Here is a 17,700-nt window from a genome sequence, read left to right on the forward strand (position 1 = left end):
TGAGGCAGGAGGATCGCTTGGGCCCAGGAGTTCGAGGCCGCAGTGAATTGTGATTGTGCCACAGCACTCTAGCGATAGAGTGACAGCCCATCTCTAAAAACCATTTTTTTGTTGTTGTTGTTGTTGTTGTTTTTTTTTTTAAAGAAAAGACCCTGTTCTCCCTTTGGAAATCCTGGTAGATGTCACTCGCTTTGCTAAGCCTTCGTCACTGTGCTAAAACTGCTGGAGAGTTATTTGGCCAAATTAGCTGACAATCCCAAAGTCGCAAATTGTTTCTGAGTTTTGATAAAATCAGCGTTTTCTTTTCCTTTTTAATGACCCTGCCGTTAAACAATCTCCTTCGGGTCGGAGAATTTCTATGGGTGGTGAAAACATCAATTATGTTGTAACAGGTTGTCTGCTCCAGTGAAAGTCAAGGGCTACGGGTTGGACCCGCCGGAGAGGGTAATTTGCTGTGGCCCTGGAGGGGCGCTTGCACCCGAGGGTTCCCAGTGCAGCGCTTTCCGTGTGAAACGTTTTGCTTTCATTCGGCAGCTTTAGGCGTGAAGAAAAGGGGGAGGGGGTTGGCGTTCCGCCCTGGAGCTCTTGAGAGTGATGGTAGCTGCAAACCCAGCTGGCGCTCAGTAGCTGGTGCTGAGATTTCCGGAGGGGTGGGGCTGCCAGAGGAGGATGTGCACGTGAGACCCCGAGAGAGGTGGGAGTGGAGCTTCTCAGGTAGGACCGAGGAGCGCCCTGCGTACTCCCTCCTCCAGCTTCGGGATCCGGATTGGCTCGGGCAGCGAGGTCGGCGAGGTCAAGACCCTTTCCGCGCCCTCCCCGACCCGCCCCGCCGCGGCGGTGCTTATGTAGAGCGGCCGGCGCGGGCGGGGCGGGGGCATGCTGGCGAGGCCGAGGGGCGCGAGTGGCAGCGCGCGGGGGCCGGAGCAGCGCCCGGCCCCGGGCGCCCGGGGGCCGGATGGCGGAGCCCACGCGCTCAGCGAAGCCGGGGAGGTTTGCGTTCCGTTCGCCGCGCTGCAGGGAGGGCGCAGTGCCAGGCGCGAGCGCCGAGAGACCCAAAAAGAAAGGTTTTTATTTGCTGAGGATGAAGCCCCTGAAGGAGCCCGCCCCCAACAACAACAACAACGTGTCCTTTGTGATCCACTGTCAACTAGGCAAGGAGATCAAACACATTTGCAGCAACTGCAGTCGGGGGGAGGACGCCCGGGACGGTGAGTGCCGGGGTCCGTCGGGGCGGCGGCGGTGAGCGCGGGAGGCGGGGAGGTGGCTCGGGCTGTTTCAGTTTGGGAGCACCACCGGTGTCTGTCGCCTGGAGAACTGCGGGGACATCCGCACTCCACCCAGACATGACAGCCGCCCGCCGGGCACTTTGCAGAGTGCCACCCACAGCCCAACCCGGGCTCGCAACCCTGCACATCCCATTGACGTCTATGGTCCCCAAAATGAGGGTTTTGAAACAGTTAAAAGAGCAAGTCTGGGATTTTCATTTGCGAAGCCGAGGCTTAGGGGATTTGTCGGTGGCAAAAGCGCTGACTCCTGCTTTTTCCTACCATGGGCTTCTTAACTGTTGCCCAGTCCTCGTATTATGATGGGATACAGGGTTTGCTGGACTGCGTTACGGACATGGAGTTCCTTCGGGTGGCATCAGTTTGGAGAGGCGGTTTGGCGGCGGCGCCCAGAGCCCTAGAGACTTGTGGAGTTGTTGAATGACGCCTGCTTAGAGTAAAACATGGCTGTGATTTTTGGAGTGCCGCTGCTGGTCTCTGCTGGAATGATGCCCAAAGGCCAAAATGTGGAGAGGTGGGGGAGGGGGCGCGCAGCGGCATCTTCCAGGTGAGCCTGGGCGCGTGCGAGCCAGAGCTCCCGCAATCCAGTCTGAAGCAGAGCAGTGAAGGGGTGCCGGGCTGCCAGCGACTCTGGGCAGGAGGAGCCCAGAGCGAGGGATCGCCGGCGCGGACCAGGCAGAAGCCTCTGCAGCTGTGGACGCCCCTGTGTGGCTGTGCATTCGCGCGAGCCTCCAGGCGATTCCCGAGCAGCTCACCAAACAGGCTCTGCAGGGCCGCTGGAGGTCATGGAAAAGTTTTAGGAAGCAGATTTTACATTGAAAGCCTTAGCTACTGGCCGGCCTGAAGCTCATCTCCATGCCTGACACGCACACCTGCTTGGGCAGGCAGGTTTTTCCTATCAGCTAGGCAGGTTTTGCTGTTCCTTTTGGAAGAACAAACATTACTTAGGATCCCTCCCGTTCTTATTCGGCCTCCGAAGTGCAGAGTAATGAAATGACTCTGGCTTGGCTAATGTCTTTTCAAAATTAGAGTCCTGCTAGCGTCATTATCGTTTTCTTTGATTAAACTGCAACAGAGGCTGTGCAGGACACCACCAGGCATCCAAGAGGAAAACTGGGACGGCACTGGAGGAAGGCGCACATACAAAACACATGAACGCCCCTGCTGTTAGGTGTAGTGGGGATATACGTTTCTGAGAAGCACACACTGACTGACATGTGTTGGTTACTACATCAGCTGATAACATCGAGACCTATGGAATACAAATGAATTAATCAGATGACCCGAAGCCAGACCTTTCCCATGTAACGCAACAGAGCTTGAGATGCAGGCTAAAATGGTTATTAAATGTCAGTTGCTCTCTTGACTGAATTGCTGCCCAAATGGGCTGCTTCCACAACACTGGGAGTTTATTTAAATTAGTGTCTGTAAATGCTGCTACAGTAAGGAAAGGTGTATGTCCATACTCAAGGAAGTGTGTTTACAAATGTCATCATGAGTGCTGTCACTGGTAAATGCGGTATACCCTGTCAATGGAGACAGGTGCGTATTTTAACCTACAGCACAGAGTTCTTGAAACGTGCGTCATCTCCACAGCCTCACACACTTCCAAGGAGCTATGTATGGATGCTCACATATCACCTGATAGGATTATTTACCCTCAAAGGATTCTTAAATAGGGGAGACCGAATGTTATAGTGCCTCATTTTTGCCTAATTTCGTGCTGCTAATCCTGCCAATCTATTGTGTGGTGCACTCATTTAATCACCAAAATGGAATGAGGTCAGGAGTTTAACCCTTCTTCTTTTACTGGCAGAAACCAAAGCAGCACTGCCCACTGTGGAAGTTCCAATAAAATTTCACTTTGGGCAAGATTGCCCTCCCCATGATAGTCTGTAGGGAGTAGATGTTCTTTTAGAGAAATTCTCTGGAAGCGATTTGCAATTTGAGTCATGTTTTCTACATGCCAGGAGCACCAGCTATTTTAAAACATTTGTATTCTCAAGATCATAATGAGCCAAACAGATTTCCCCAATGTCCTGTTTGGTCAGGCTCTGTAGAGGAAGGTGCTTCTTAAGGTGGGGCACACCTGTATTATGTCCAGTACCATAAGTGTGCCTGGTTCCTGATTCATCACTGAGGAGGCCACTTGGTGGCACCCACAGAAAATTCTGATACAGCTTGAAAGCCCTTCTAGAAATTTTACACAGATGAAATTTTACAAAGGTATTGTTCACTGAGTTTCTTTCACACTTAATTTCTTTGCATATGAAATAGTTATTTAAGCATATTTTAATAACTTGCAGTGTAAGACAATCTATAACTAAAGAATAAACTTTAAAGGATAAAATATTTCTGGCTATTGAGAGGTATATAAAAGGTGAAATTACATTTTAGCAATTATCTTTTTACTCAAGAGTTTTTTTTTTTTTTTCCTGGTATCTACTAACTAGTATTAAAGATGTTTTGCTAAACTTATTTTAAGTAATTCTCTATTGTTAAGAAACCATAGAACACAATTCACCATTAATGGCCAAAGACAGTTTGTGTTTCCTTCCATCTTTGCTGTTTTGGTTCAATACTAAATCTATTATCAGGTGAGGAAACAAGCTTACATAGGAAAGCCACAGAGTAAATACAGGGTAGAACAAAGACTCACACCCTCATCTATTTCACTTTAAAACCAAGACGCAGCTGGGCGCGGTGGCTCACGCTTGTAATCCCAGCACTTTGGGAGGCCAAAGCCTGTGGATCACTTGGGGTCAAGAGTTTGAGACCAGCATGGCCAACAGAGTGAAACCCTGTCTCTACTAAAAATACAAAAATTAGCCAGCATGGTGGCACATGCCTGTAATCCCAGCTACTGGGGAGGCTGAGGCAGGAGAATTGCTTGAACCCAGGAGGCAGAGGTTGCAGTGAGCCAAGATCGTGCCATTGCACTGCAGCCTGGGTGAAGAAGCAAGACTCTGTCTCAAAAAGAAAAAAAAAAAAAAAAAGCAACGACAACAACCGAGACGCTTTCAACTGTACTATGAAGTTGATTTTTTTTAATGGCCATTTATCTCTGCCACCTACACTGAATGTGGAACATTAGGTATTGTGGTGTCTGTTTATATCTGTGTGCATGTGTGATGTATACATGTGCAGTCTCAATAAGCTAGGTTTATTATGGTAAAGAATGAGAAGGAATTGCAGAATTTTCTGCTGCATTTAATTTTTTTTTCCCTCCTTACCTACTTGATAGAGAGGCTGACTTTAGTGGGGATAGAAGGAGAGTAATTTACAACCTGGTAGATTAGAAGTTATGGACATCGTAAAGCCATAAGAAACACAGCCAAGTCATCACCGAACTTATATTAGAAGTTAATAGGAGAATATGATTTAATTTACAAATAGTTAAAAATCAAATTTAGAGAAAATCTATTCTAGAAAGTGAAGTATTCTGTATTTAATTTTAAACACATTTCTATTTTCATTTGAACTCCTTTTGAGTCCATTAATAGGAATAATTTTAAGAATTATAATATATTTAATAATTATGTATTAAGATGTAATTTCAATAGAAATATTTTAACAGTTTTTAAAAATATCTTGAAGCTTCTCAGTCTTATTTTATAGTGATACTTAAAAAGTAATAAAATGATGGATTTAGAAACAAGACGTATTGATTGCAACTGCTACTCAGTGCCTTTTACATGTAATTAATCAGTAGATCACTTCTGTCTTCATTTTACTATATATGATTCCTATTTTTTAAACATTTATATAGAAATTTACTAATCCATGGACTTGCTAGATGTTTTCCCGAGTTTGGTTTTAGGGATTAGAAATATTTAGCATATTTTCTAATGGATTCCAATGTGAACTTTAGGAATAACAATTTGTCATACTAATTCTCTGCTGTACGGATCGTAGAGTTCATCTATCAAGACAGCCTTTTAGGAGAGAATGCCCTGTGAGTTTCTATGGGTCACATCCCTCATTTTGCAGGTGAGAAAATGAAGATGCATAAGGATTAAGTGAGCAGTCTACAGAGGTCAAACCACCATTTGGTGTCAGGGCTGCGAACAGAACCTGTCCTTGAAGAGGGAAGCAGTTTTCAACTGGGGTTCACAGCTGGATTCTGGAAACGTACTGCCTGTTTTCAGTGTCTCCTTTGCTTGCTGGCTGGGTGATTTGGGAATATTACTATATTAGTTGTGGGGATTAAATGAGATATTTGGTACAAAGCATTTAGCATGGTGCCTTGCAAGAGAAAGTGCTTGAGAAATATTAGCTGCGATTGCTAGCGTTTGTATTGTTACCCCCCAAGTCCAATTTTGCCTTGGGCATTTCCCCCTGCTATACTGTGCTGCTTTGCCTCTTCTGTAATTAAACTTCCTTGGATTGAGTCCAAGATGAGAGCACCCACTTCTTCTCTATATTTAAACATATATTTCTAACAAGACAAATAAGGTAAGGATCAGACTGAGGACAGAGTGGTAGGTTCCACCTTGGGCAAGAGAAGGAAGGTCAGGAAAAGCCTCTTACAGTTGCAGAAGCAGTTCAGATTGCATCCACTTCCAAAGGAATTCAGATGGCACCAAAGATGGCACAGGGTTTTTAAGCAGAGGTGATGTGATCAACTCATCTATCTGTTGTTTGTTTGTTTGTTTGTTTGTTTATTTGAGATAGCGTCTCACTCTGTTGCCCAGGTTGGAGTGCAGAGGCAAAATCATGGTTCCGGCTATCCTCCCACCTGGTAGCTGGGACTACAGGCATGTACCACCACATCTGGCTAATTTGTGTGTGTGTGTGTGTGTGTGTGTGTGTGTGTGTGTGTGTGTGTATTATTTTTTTTTTCTTTTTTTAGAGACAGGATTTCCCCCATATTGCCCAGGCTGATCTTGAACTCCTGGGCTCAAGCAGTCCACCCACCTCAGCCTCCCAAAGTGCTGGGATTACAAGCGTGAGCCGCAGTGCCTGGCCCAAGATGCCCTTTATAAACGTTTATTATGAAAAAATGTACACATACGCAAAAGTAGACATAATAGGATAATTAATCCCCATAGACATATCACTCAGATTCCCCTACTCTTGTATCATGTTAAAGCAAATTTGAGTGAGTTTTTACAATGGTGTTGCTGTTAGTGCCTAGGCAAGGACCAGACAAGACAAGGACCCAGCTCCATGCTGCTCATAGCTCAACAAAGGATGTTTCAAGACCTTGAGCAGCCAAAAGACCAAGATTCTGCAATATCTGTTTCAGGCTCAGAGTGTGTCCAATAATACACTTTCAATCACCAGCGATTCAAAGTCATCTTGTCTTATTTTTAACATAACTTTGAGCTCACATATAATTTTACTAATAATTTCCCCTTCTGTTCTAATATTGCTCTGACACTTTACAGACATCTGTAAATAGTCACTTAGTGTAGGAGAAGACATACTTAAGCAATTTGTGAAATCTATAGCTTGAAATATCCTTATTTGTCTAAAGGAGATAAAAACATTCACATTGAAAAAGGTAATAGATAAAATATATCCATAAAACTTTAATTGGGGTGGGTGGAAAGGATCAGTACTTGTTTCCTAGCCCTAAACTTCAATTTCTTTGGTTCACTAACTTATATATGAATGGTGAGAACTTTTTGGACTTGACTAGGCTGTGGGGCCTTCTAGAAGTGTCTAAAAGCCTGAAGGGTGGTGGTCCATTGAGCCAGTTAGGAGCCACCATTGATGATGTTCAATGTGGTACTGCTGGTGGACAGGCTACCTGTGCCAGGGGTACAGCTGAGCTGAAAGCCAAGAGATAAAGGTGAGTTTGTTGAAGGCCAGGTAGCCAGAGAGAGGGGCAGAGGTGACCTTACTTCACCGCACAGGTTGTAAGGGAGAAAAGGTAAGTCCCACGAGGCAAAAGTTGCAGTAGAACCAGAAACTAAACAAGAATCCAGTTGTTGGCTTGGAAAAGAAGAAATGAATTATAGAGATTTTCAGCCCAGGGGAAAAAATCAGCCAGAAGGTTAGCAGTAGACCATTCGAGAGAAGTCATATGATGATTGCTTTTAGTGTTGTACTGTTTTTATACCCAAGGCCAGAGGAAGGATAGAACATGGTCATTTGTTTATTCATGTATCAAGCATTGATGCCTACAGTGAACTTAACGTGTGAGTAGAGAGGTAAAGAATGAGTTCCTGCCCTGAGAGAAACAGTCCAGCCAGGGACGTTGCTGTGACAGGTAGACTCAGGACGTCATGGACACACAGGTGGGGAACCCATCTCCTCCCTGGGGGAGAAGGCCAGCAGGTCATGTAGGAGGAGATGGTACTTGGGCTGAATTGAGTGGGATGAATAGGGTTGGGCTGGCAGATACCTGAGGGAAAGAGTCACTGGAAGCAGGACAAAAAGCAAGGGTAGAGAAAGGTCAAGAGGCCAGAGGAGGGCATTGAATGCTGCTCTTCCAGCAAGGGTCTGTCCTATCTTCTCATGACTGCTGTGTTTCTAGTGCTGAGAACAGTGCACAGGTATTATCCACTTAAGATATGTTCAATACATGAATGTACATGTTCGTTTATTACGGATCTAGTCGATGAATGTGTGTCCCTTTATTACAGTGGCTGTAAGGACAGTGGTGTGATGTGGCTGGGGGATGGTGAGAAGGGCGCCTGGGGAGATGGACACAGGCCACATACCAAGGGCCTGGGATACCACGCTAAGGAGCTGGGACTTGCTCCATGACGGGGGTTGTAGTATTCCCTGGAGGATTTTTTAAAAAGCATTTTTATTGAGATATAATTCATGCACCATAGGGTTCACTAACTTAAGGTATGTAATTTAATAGTGTTTAAGTCATGGAATTGTCATCCATCACCTCAATCAATTTTAGAATATTTTCATTACACCTAAAAAGCAACTCTGTTCCCCTTAACCTATCCATTCATTATTCCATTCCCTATACTCCGTCCCCAAATCCCAGGTAGCCACTAATCTATAGGTTTCCCTATTCTAGACATTTCACATAAATGGAACCATGCAATATATGGTACCTTATATATGGTAGCCAGGCAATATATGGCTTCTTTCACTTAGCACAGTGTTTTCAAAATGTATTCATGCTGTAGCATGTATCAGAATTTCATTGCTTTTTATGGCTGAATAATATTTCATTGTACAGATATACCACATTTATTCACCCATGCATCTGTTGATAGACATTTGGGTTGTTTCCACTCTTTGGCTTTGCTGAATATGCCACTATAAACATTCATGCGTGAGCTTTAGCATGGACACAGCTTTTCATCTCTCTTATGTATGCACCTGGGAGTAGAATTGCTAGATCACATTGTAACTCCATGTTTAACCATTTGAGGGTCTGCCAGACTCTTTTCCAAACTGGCTGCCCCATTTTACATCCCCGCAGCAATGAATAATATATAAAAGTTCAGTTTCTCTACAATTTTCCCGACACTTGTTATTATCTCTTACGATGATAGCCACCCTGCAGGACTGTTTAAGAAAGAAAGTCAGAAGGTTCTAACTGAGTTGGTGGTCAAGAAAAAGAGTTAATTCAGTCCACTTAAGAAAACTAGTGATTTTAGACACCTTACATAAATGTATTTATATTACACTTTATAGCTTGCATATCTTATTTCCTTGTGGTCATCAGAACAACCTTTTACAGTTGGAATTACTCTTGTGACCATTTAAGAGAAGAGGGTCAGAGAGTCAGAGTAGCTTATGGCTTCCTGAATGTCACCTGCCCATGCTGCTGCAGCTGAGCTGTCTCTCCGGCTCTGGCTTCCACCTTCGGGCCATCAAGCCACTTTCAGCTGCCTGGAGATTCACACTTTACTGAACCTCTAAGGAGGGACTGTTTATTTTGGCCAATGAAGTTTAACTTCTTAAAGCAATTAATTAAATGTGGATATGATCATTCAGGGAAATTTGGGCAAAGATGAACACCCAAAGCAAACTGTCAATTCATTGAAAAGTTGAGGTGGAAATTATCTGATGAAGAAGGTGTTTGGTTAGAATGAGGAGGCCAAGAGGACCTCCAATGCCTCTACCTGCTTTTGAGTTTTTTCCACCTGTAAAATGAATTTACTTCCATTCCGCTGGAGGTGCCTAAAACCTATCTAGATCAGGGGTTAGTAAACTATGGCCCATGGGCCCTCTGCCTATGTTTGTAGGTTGAGAATGTTGTTTGTGATTTTAAATGGCTGGAGAAAAACCAAACAAAGAATAATAATTCATGACACAAGATACTTACACGAAATTCAGATTTTAGTGTCTGTAAATACAGTCTTATTGGGAAACAACCATGCACAATTGTTTGCACACTATGGCACCTTTCAAGTTACAACTGCAGACTTAAGTTGCTGTCACAGAGACTCTCAAAGCCGAAGATATTTATTCTCTGGCCTTAAAAAAAAAAAAAAAAACTTTGCCACCTCCTGGTGACATCGAAGTTGCTGTAAAGTATCTCTCCTGGCTGGGTGCGGTGGCTCACACTTGTAATCCAGCACCTTGTGAGGCTGAGGTGGGTGGATCACTTCAGCCCAGGAGTTCAAGACCAGCCTGGGCAACGTGGTGAAACCCCTCTCTCTCTACAAAAAAATACTAAAATTAGCCAGGCATGGTGGTGCATGCCTGTAATCCCAGCTACTTGGGTGACTGAGGTGGGAAGATCACCTGAGCCCAGGAGGCAAAAGTTGCAGTGAGCTGAGATCACAACACTGCACTCCAGGCTGGGCCACAGAGGGAGATCCTGTCTCAAAATAATTAATAAATAAACAAAGTACCACTCCTGAATATTTTAGCATCATAGTCTGATTTTAGAATTGAAAAGGACCCTGTAGATTATCCAGTGTCCAATTACATATCTGTGTCGTTCACCTGAATTGCAGTGTTGGTCTTTTCAAAAGCTATTTGATGTTGTGGTGTACTCAGAGGCACAGATTTAAAATGAAAATCAGCCTACAAAGAAATAACTGATCTTAATTCAGTTTGGGGAGTATCTTTAGTGTTCCCACTCCCACCCTGACCTTTATGTGGGCTTCAGACTGGCACATGTTACAAAGAGGGATGGCTTTTCTAATCCCCACCTAAGAGTTAACCATCTTGATTCTGTTATTGTTTCGATGTGAACTTTAGAACAATTGCCTCTGCTATTTTGGCACATGGAGATTTGCTTCCTCAGTAATTATTTTGCAACCCACAAAAGTAATTATAAAATCAAATAATTATCTTCTAAACAAGCTGTAACCTCAGCAGAGGCTCTTGGGGGGAAAAAGTTCCCGTTCTTTCATTCTCATTTTTAGGGCTGTAACATTCTGCTTCCCTTGTCCTCTTACCTCGGTTCTGAGGTTATTTCAAGTACAATAGCAATCTGTAGTGAAGCACCATCTTCTTTTGATGCAGTCTCCTCGAAACAGTAGCACTGCTCCATGTCTATGAGTGGAAAGAGTGAGGAACAAGTAACAGAAGGGGAAAGCAAAAGTGAATGGAATTCTTCTGGCCATGGAAAGTAAAAGAAAAAAATGGGGCCGGGCACAATGGCTCATGCTTGTAATCCCAGCACTTTGAGAGGCCGAGGCAGGCAGATTACTTGAGGCCAGGAGTTTGAGACCAGCCTGGCCAAGATGGCAAAACCCTGTCTCTACTAAAAATACAAAAATTAGCCGGGCATGGTGGCACTTGCCTATAATTCCAGCTACTTGGGAGGCTGAGGCTGGAGAATCGCTTGAATCCCGGAGGCAGAGGTTGGAATGAGCTGAGATCGAGCCACTGCACTCCAGCCTGGGTGACAGAGCGAGACTCTGTCTCAAAGAAAAAAAAACGGGAATAACAGCCTACCAGACTCAATTGCATATTAGTTCGAATTATTGATAGATGCATTATAGGGAGATGTTGCTGATTCTGAAGGTGTTCTCAGTAAGATTTGGCACCAGTATGTCCTCACACAACTTGAAGGCTGAAATCTGCTGCACAATTAGGGATCATCCCTCTCTGACAGGCTGGGCATCTACCAGAATTAGGTTCTTTCTTGAAAGACTTGAAGTCTGTTTATGGGCAACTGTTTGTCTGACATATCCAGCGGATACTATAGATTGTGTTTATTTATGTTTGGAAACTGTCACCGGTCTGATGAGCTAACCTAATCCACATGATGAGAGGATGTGTAGAGAAGCAGATCTTGGCTGCAGGGACATTGCTGATCTGCTACATTTTCAAGAATCACATCTGCAAATTTCAGTAACTCACTGATTTATGCATCCCTTTACCATCCCCCTGAAAAGTCAAACAGGCCACCAGACAGGAGCTCATCATCCTCAAAATGAACATACAGTGAACCTTTTTTGCCTGCCCAAAGTCTGAATGTGCTCATATCCAGAACAAATAGTATGTGGCTGTTTTCTACTAGTCATGATATGAATTATTCATGCACTATTAAGCAGCCTGTGGTCGGAACACCACTACCCAAAGTAAAACTGAATACAAAAGAAGAGGCTTTAATATCTGCAGCTGAAAATGCCCTTTGCCATGGGAGTAGAAACGATGGGCTACTGGACCCCTCCCATCCTTGTCCCAGGTCCTTGAGGTTGAATCTGTGAATATCAATGCAGATTCCTGTGTTAAGACACTAGAAATGGCTTGGAATACCTGAAAAGTGTAGTAGTCATTGGGCTGCATGCCTAGGTTAATTTTTTTAGTTTTTCTAGAGGGGAAAAGAAGGAGAACTCATACAAAAAGGAGTATCAGGCCAGGCCCAAGCTGGTGGATCACTTGAGCCCAAGAGTTCAAGACCAGCCTGGGCAACATAGTGAAACCCCATCACTACAAAAATACAAAAATTAGCCGGGCATGGTGGTGCGTGCCTATAGTCCCAGCTGCTTGGGAGGCTGAGGTAGGATTGCTTGAGCTGGGGAGGTTGAGGCTGCAGTGAGCCAAGATTGTGCCCCTACGCTCTAGCCTGGGTGACAGAGCAACACTCCGTCTCAAAAAAAAAAAAAAAGCAAAAAAGAGTATCTATAGTCAAGAAATAAAAAGTAAAGAAACACATAATAGAAGAGTTATTCTTTGGAAAAAGAAAACTTAACAAGCATCTTGGAAGACGCCCATATACAAACCAGATAAAAGGGAGATTGCTCTGGTTTAGGCCAGATTGGCGGGCCTGCCCTGACATAGTGCCATAGAGTCCTGGAATTTTTCAGAACTATAGTTTAAAAGTTGTTCCCTGCTGTCCTCCATTTAGATGAGATACACTGTATTGTAGGGTGAAACACCTGCATCTCTAGAATATAAGCATCACCTCATAACAGTGGACATGATATCCCAAATTTAATTCTAGGAAGACGACATCTAATAGAATAACCTGTGATGTAAGTCAGGTATAACCAGATAAGTCATATGTTATTCCTGTGTGTGTGTGTGTGTATCTGTGTATATGGGTGTGTATGGAATGTCCTAGGGCAGAGTTAGTTTTGGAAACGTATGTATTGGCTAAAGAATTGCATTACATCATATAGAAATTGGTAGGAATATAACATTTTTAGATTCAAATTATTTCCAAAAGAATGTTTAATCTCATGCCAACATGAATAATCACCTCTTTAAAAAAAGCAACTGCTCAGAATGAAGTTGGAGCAGTTGTATAGTCCCTGTGCTCTCTTACCATTGTTGATGCTTCCAAAATGCACCACTGGTTTTATAAACAAGAGTTGAGGATCAGACAGGAATGACATTTCGCTTTTAAGCCATAATTATGACAGATGGGTCAGTGTGCATTGCTAACTCCAAATACATAATTAGCCATAATAAAATGGTACAAATCGACTTTGAAAATGTCATAGCCTAAATCGCAGTCAGATTTAACTGGGAGAATTTCCACCATGATTTTAGAAAGCAAGTATGGCTTATTTTTATTGCAGAAATCTAAGAGTGCAATTCCTGGCAGTGTTTACCAGAGAGAAGGAATTAGCAGCCTCTGGGGAGGGTTAGGAAAACAGAGCGCCCTGGGAATCAGGCTCTTAAGTTTCAGTTCCAGTAGCCTCCAAACCAACTGGGCTCAGACAGGTCATTCAGTCTCCCTGAATTTTAAAATTCTGTCATATTTTAAAATTCATTGTTTTCCTTCTTGCAAACGCGGCCCAAGTATAGGAGGGTCAAGCTTTTTTTCCAGAGGGTCTTGAAAATATGTAGGAGGTATCTGGAGATTTTTCACAAACAAAAAACACAGGGAGTCCTGTGCTTTGATATCCATAGTGCTGGCTTGTAGAGAGGGAGGAAGGAGATGGATTTCTCTTTTCTTCCCATCTTCTCCTCTCTGTTCATGGTGGTGGTGGGTGGGAGAATGGAGGGCCAAACAGGCTTGTATGTGTGATTCACAGGGTGGGAGGATGGTAGCCCTTTCATCTCAAGGTGAAAGCACAGAGGGAGCCCCAGAGCTAGAGGAACAGATGGCAGCGTTGTTGCTGCTACATTGCTTCTAGCTGTGCATGTCCTCACCCCGTGCCCAGCCAAGCCTCTTCAGACTGTGCAGGTCACAGAGTAATGGCCAGCTCTAAAGATCAATGTCCTGAAGGCTGCTCTAGACACCAGGGTACCTTGCTGATGGCCAGTCCCCTGTCAAAAAAACAAACAAACAAACAAACAAAAAAAAAAACAGTCTACACGGTCTTAAGCAAAGGTGGTTGGGCTGAGGTCTTCTAGGAAGTGCAGATCCTCTTCAGAATTCAGTCCTCTGCAATACAGCTAAATCCATAGATACCACAGAATTTTAAAAATGAACAATTGGGTCTATGACTTAGGGATATAAGGAATTAGAGAGGATTAGGGACTGGGTGGGAAGCGAGTGGGGAGAAATAGGGTACCGAGTACCTGCTCCTTTAGTCTCTTGCAAATGCTCTCTTACTTTGCTTGCTTAAGGATATTCAGAGTCACTATTTGTTGGAGTTTCTTCTTTCTTTGTCCTGCAAAAGTTTAAATTAGCGTTATTGCTTGTGAGTAAATAATAATTTTCTGCCTAGTGTTTAAATATATTGACGTCAGTACAGTTGTATCCAGTCCAAGGTGATAAGGCAGAAAAGACAAGTTCCTTCATTTGTCTTTTAAGCCAATGGGAAGTGTGGTCTGGCTAGTCCTCGGGTCCATGTTACTGCAACAGAAACCAGCAGAAGCAGTGCTCTTCCTACCAACACTTCTGAAGTTAAGGGGGCTACGTTGTGCTTCTTTGCTATTTAGTGTCCCAGAGCAGCTCTGATTACACTGTGAGAAACTATAATTCAAGTTCTATGGTTCAGTGTTGAGGTTTTTGCCAACTTCAATGAGATGTTTTCCTAAATGTGTTCCACCTAACACTTGCTGCACAAGATGGTAACAATAATATGTGGAATTTTTTGTTTTTGTTTTTGAGACAGAGCCTCACTCTGTCACCCAGGCTGGAGTGCAGTGGTGCAATCTAGGCTCACTGCAAACTCCGCCTCCTGGGTTCAAACGATTCTCCTTCCTCAGTCTCCCAAGCAGCTGGGATTACAGGTGCCTGCCACCACGCCCAGCTAATTTTTTGTATTTTTAATACAGATGGGGTTTCACCACGTTGGCCAGACTGGTCTCGAAATCCTGACCTCAGGTGATCCACCCGTCTCGGCCTCCCAAAGTGCTGGGATTACAGGTGTGAGCCACCGTGCCCGGCCTGATGTATAGAAAATTTCAAGATCACACTAGGGTGGAAAACTGAGTGGAACAAAGTTAAGCAAATGTTTTTATCTCAGAACCCCTGGTGTGAAAATGTGCATTGTAAATCTCTAAGAACAGGGTATAGATGCTTCTTTACCCAAATGTATTTTATCACACATATGTCTTGTTTTTTGTTTGTTTGTTTGTTTGTTTTGCGGAGTGTCACAGGTGACTAATGTCCTAGAGGAAAATTAATGTGCTGCGTTAGAATCTTCCAACGGAAAGTACTGTATTGACTGTGTTCCCACTTGTGAGAGATAAAGAAGCACACACAACACTGAGATTCCTTTGTGATTTGTTCTTTTCTACCAGAAGCTATGAGCTTGAAACTATAGCATAGTAATTGAGAAGAAATGTTTCCACTGTTGCTGGACATACTTTTTCAGTGATTTTTAGTTAACAGAGATATAAATGCAAATTAAAATATTATATCAATCATACTTTTGCTTCAATTAATCCAGGAATCAGAAGCTTCCTCTTTTCCGTAGCAGGCAGTATCACAGAATGATAGGGCAGGGTGATGCTTCTGGAGACCTTGTGATTGCAATGCGTGGAATATTTCAGGTCAGGGTTTTTCAGGCTGAGGACTGTTGACATTTTATGCTGGATAATTCTTTACTATTGAGGAGTGTCAGGTGCGTCCTATACATTGTAGGATGTTTAGCAGCATCCCTGGACTCTACCCACTAGATGCCAGTAGCACCCACCTCCCATTTGTGGCAACCATAAGTGTCTCTAGACCTTGCCAAATGTCACCTTGGAGACAAGATTGCTCCTGAGTTGAGAGCCACTGATTAAGGAGCAAGGTGGGTACTGCTGACCACGAGTGAGTTCACCAAAGCAAGAGTTCAGTGTGGACTAGTGTCTAGGAGAAGGCTTTGGGTGAAGAGGCTGGTTTGGATTAGTAGAGTGAGGAAGGGAGAAATGCTAAGTGGGGGAAATAACATGAACACTAGCAGAGGGAAGGAAGGAAGAGTAAGTGTACTGGCTTTTTGGATATTAGCAGTAATAACATCGCTTATTCACTTATTATGTGCCAATTATGAGAATTAATCTAATCTTTCCGGGATAGATACTATTTATCTCAATTTGGTAGAAAAGGAAAATGAGGCTCAGTGGAACTAGACAGTATGCCTGAGTCTCACTGGCAGCAAGTGTTGGGGTTAGAGTTTGAAACCAGGTTTCTTTTAATTACAAGATTGTATTAAAATGATATGAATTTGAAAGAACATCAGGTAAGATTAAAGAATGTTAAATTGTAGACAGAAATGTCCGGACTTCAGGGGATGCGCTGCATAAAGTAATGGCAGAGTCTTCAGCAGAGGAATGGTTTGGTGAAAAGGGCATATTGGATTCATCTCTCAGCATCAGCCGTGCAGAAGGAATGGGGAATTGATGGGAAGTGGACTGAGATGATGTGGGGCTAAGCAAGCTACAGTACAGGTGTGGAGGAGTGAGGCTTGGCATGGCTAGTGATGGCAGAATTTAATGGGCTTCACTCAAATAGTATTGCCGTCATTCAGCAGGCAAAATACAAAGAAAAGGTAATTACTAGCTCTCAAGATGGCTACAAAAATAGATGGAGGAGCATACTGAAATGAAATGAAGCTACGTAGCTAGGAGTACAGTGTTGAGTTGACATTGCGTATTATTGAAGAGTTTCAACAGGTGTTGGCAAACTTTTTCTGTAAAGGGTCAGATAGTAAATATTTTAGGCTTTCACCATATGGTCTCTGTTGCAACGACTCTACTCTGCTGTTCTAGTGCAAATGCAGTGAGAAGCAGTGCCTATGTAAATAAGAATGGCTGTGTTCCAATAAAACTTTATTTATAAGGAGAGGCAGCAGGCCAGATTTGAAATGAAGGTCAGATTTGTGCACCCCTGGTGGACTCTCAAGTGTGACAGACAGAACAGGCACAGACCCCGGATGTGCCACTTGCTAGTTGTGTGACCTTCTCAGAGTAAGCCTCAGTTTCTGCGTCTGTAAAATGGTGAATCTGATAGCATCCACATTTAGAGCTGGTGGTAGGATTAAGTGAGATAATGTGAAGTGCTTGGCCCTGATCCTAGCATATAGTAAGTGCTGAATAAATGGTGGCTTTTATTGTTATTGTGGTTACAAGTATTATTTTTATACTCCTGGCCTTTTTTCCTTCTTGATTTTCATTGTATTAAATGAATTCACACTGAATTTATGCTTGTGAGCGCAAGAGATGTTTTATTTCCACTTGTTATCTCTAGATTTCTTGAGTTTGAAGAATAATATGGAAAATATCTGTAGTTCCTACCAATGAGGATTGTTGTAAGTATAAAATTCATGTGAAGAAACTTACACAGAGTTTCCTGTCACTTAGCACTCAATATATTATAGCTAACGGGGAGGAAGAGAAGATGTTGAAAAATAATGTATTAAAATGCAAAACATAAAAAAATTAATTACTTAGAAATCTTGTGGAATTTCAATTAAATAGGAAATCTGATGGGGGAGATTTTAGCATTCAGTGTACATAAACAGTTTAGTTTTTCATGTTTGGAATCAATTAATTGCTTGGCTTTGTTAATTAGGGATTCCCTGAAGTAGAATCCATTGCTCATAAGCTAGGAATGTTAAAGCCAGTCAAGGCATTTGCTTTTCATAATGATCTGTTTGTATTATAGCTGAAACAAGATAAATCACACATGTGAAACAGCTGTCTGTTG

The 17,700-nt window shown here is 43.2% G+C and overlaps 1 protein-coding gene across 14 annotated transcripts in view; it reads left to right on the top strand.

The window, feature by feature from the left end:
* PHACTR1 (phosphatase and actin regulator 1) overlaps positions 1-17,700 on the top strand; it is a 581,376-nt gene that overhangs the window by 295,709 nt on the left and 267,967 nt on the right. Inside the window, exon 1 of one of the 14 annotated variants that reach the window (XM_030817297.1) lies at positions 225-1,208. The exons of 12 other annotated variants lie outside the window; for them this stretch is intronic. In XM_030817297.1, coding sequence (XP_030673157.1) covers positions 956-1,208 — 253 coding nt within the window. In that variant the 5' untranslated portion in view covers positions 225-955. Of the gene's footprint in view, positions 1-224; positions 1,209-17,700 lie in introns of those variants that run through there. One more of the 14 variants, XM_030817302.1, reaches the window with a different exon arrangement.

Source organism: Nomascus leucogenys, chromosome 8 (assembly GCF_006542625.1).
Source record: "Nomascus leucogenys isolate Asia chromosome 8, Asia_NLE_v1, whole genome shotgun sequence".
Classification (NCBI taxonomy): Eukaryota; Metazoa; Chordata; class Mammalia; order Primates; family Hylobatidae; genus Nomascus; species Nomascus leucogenys.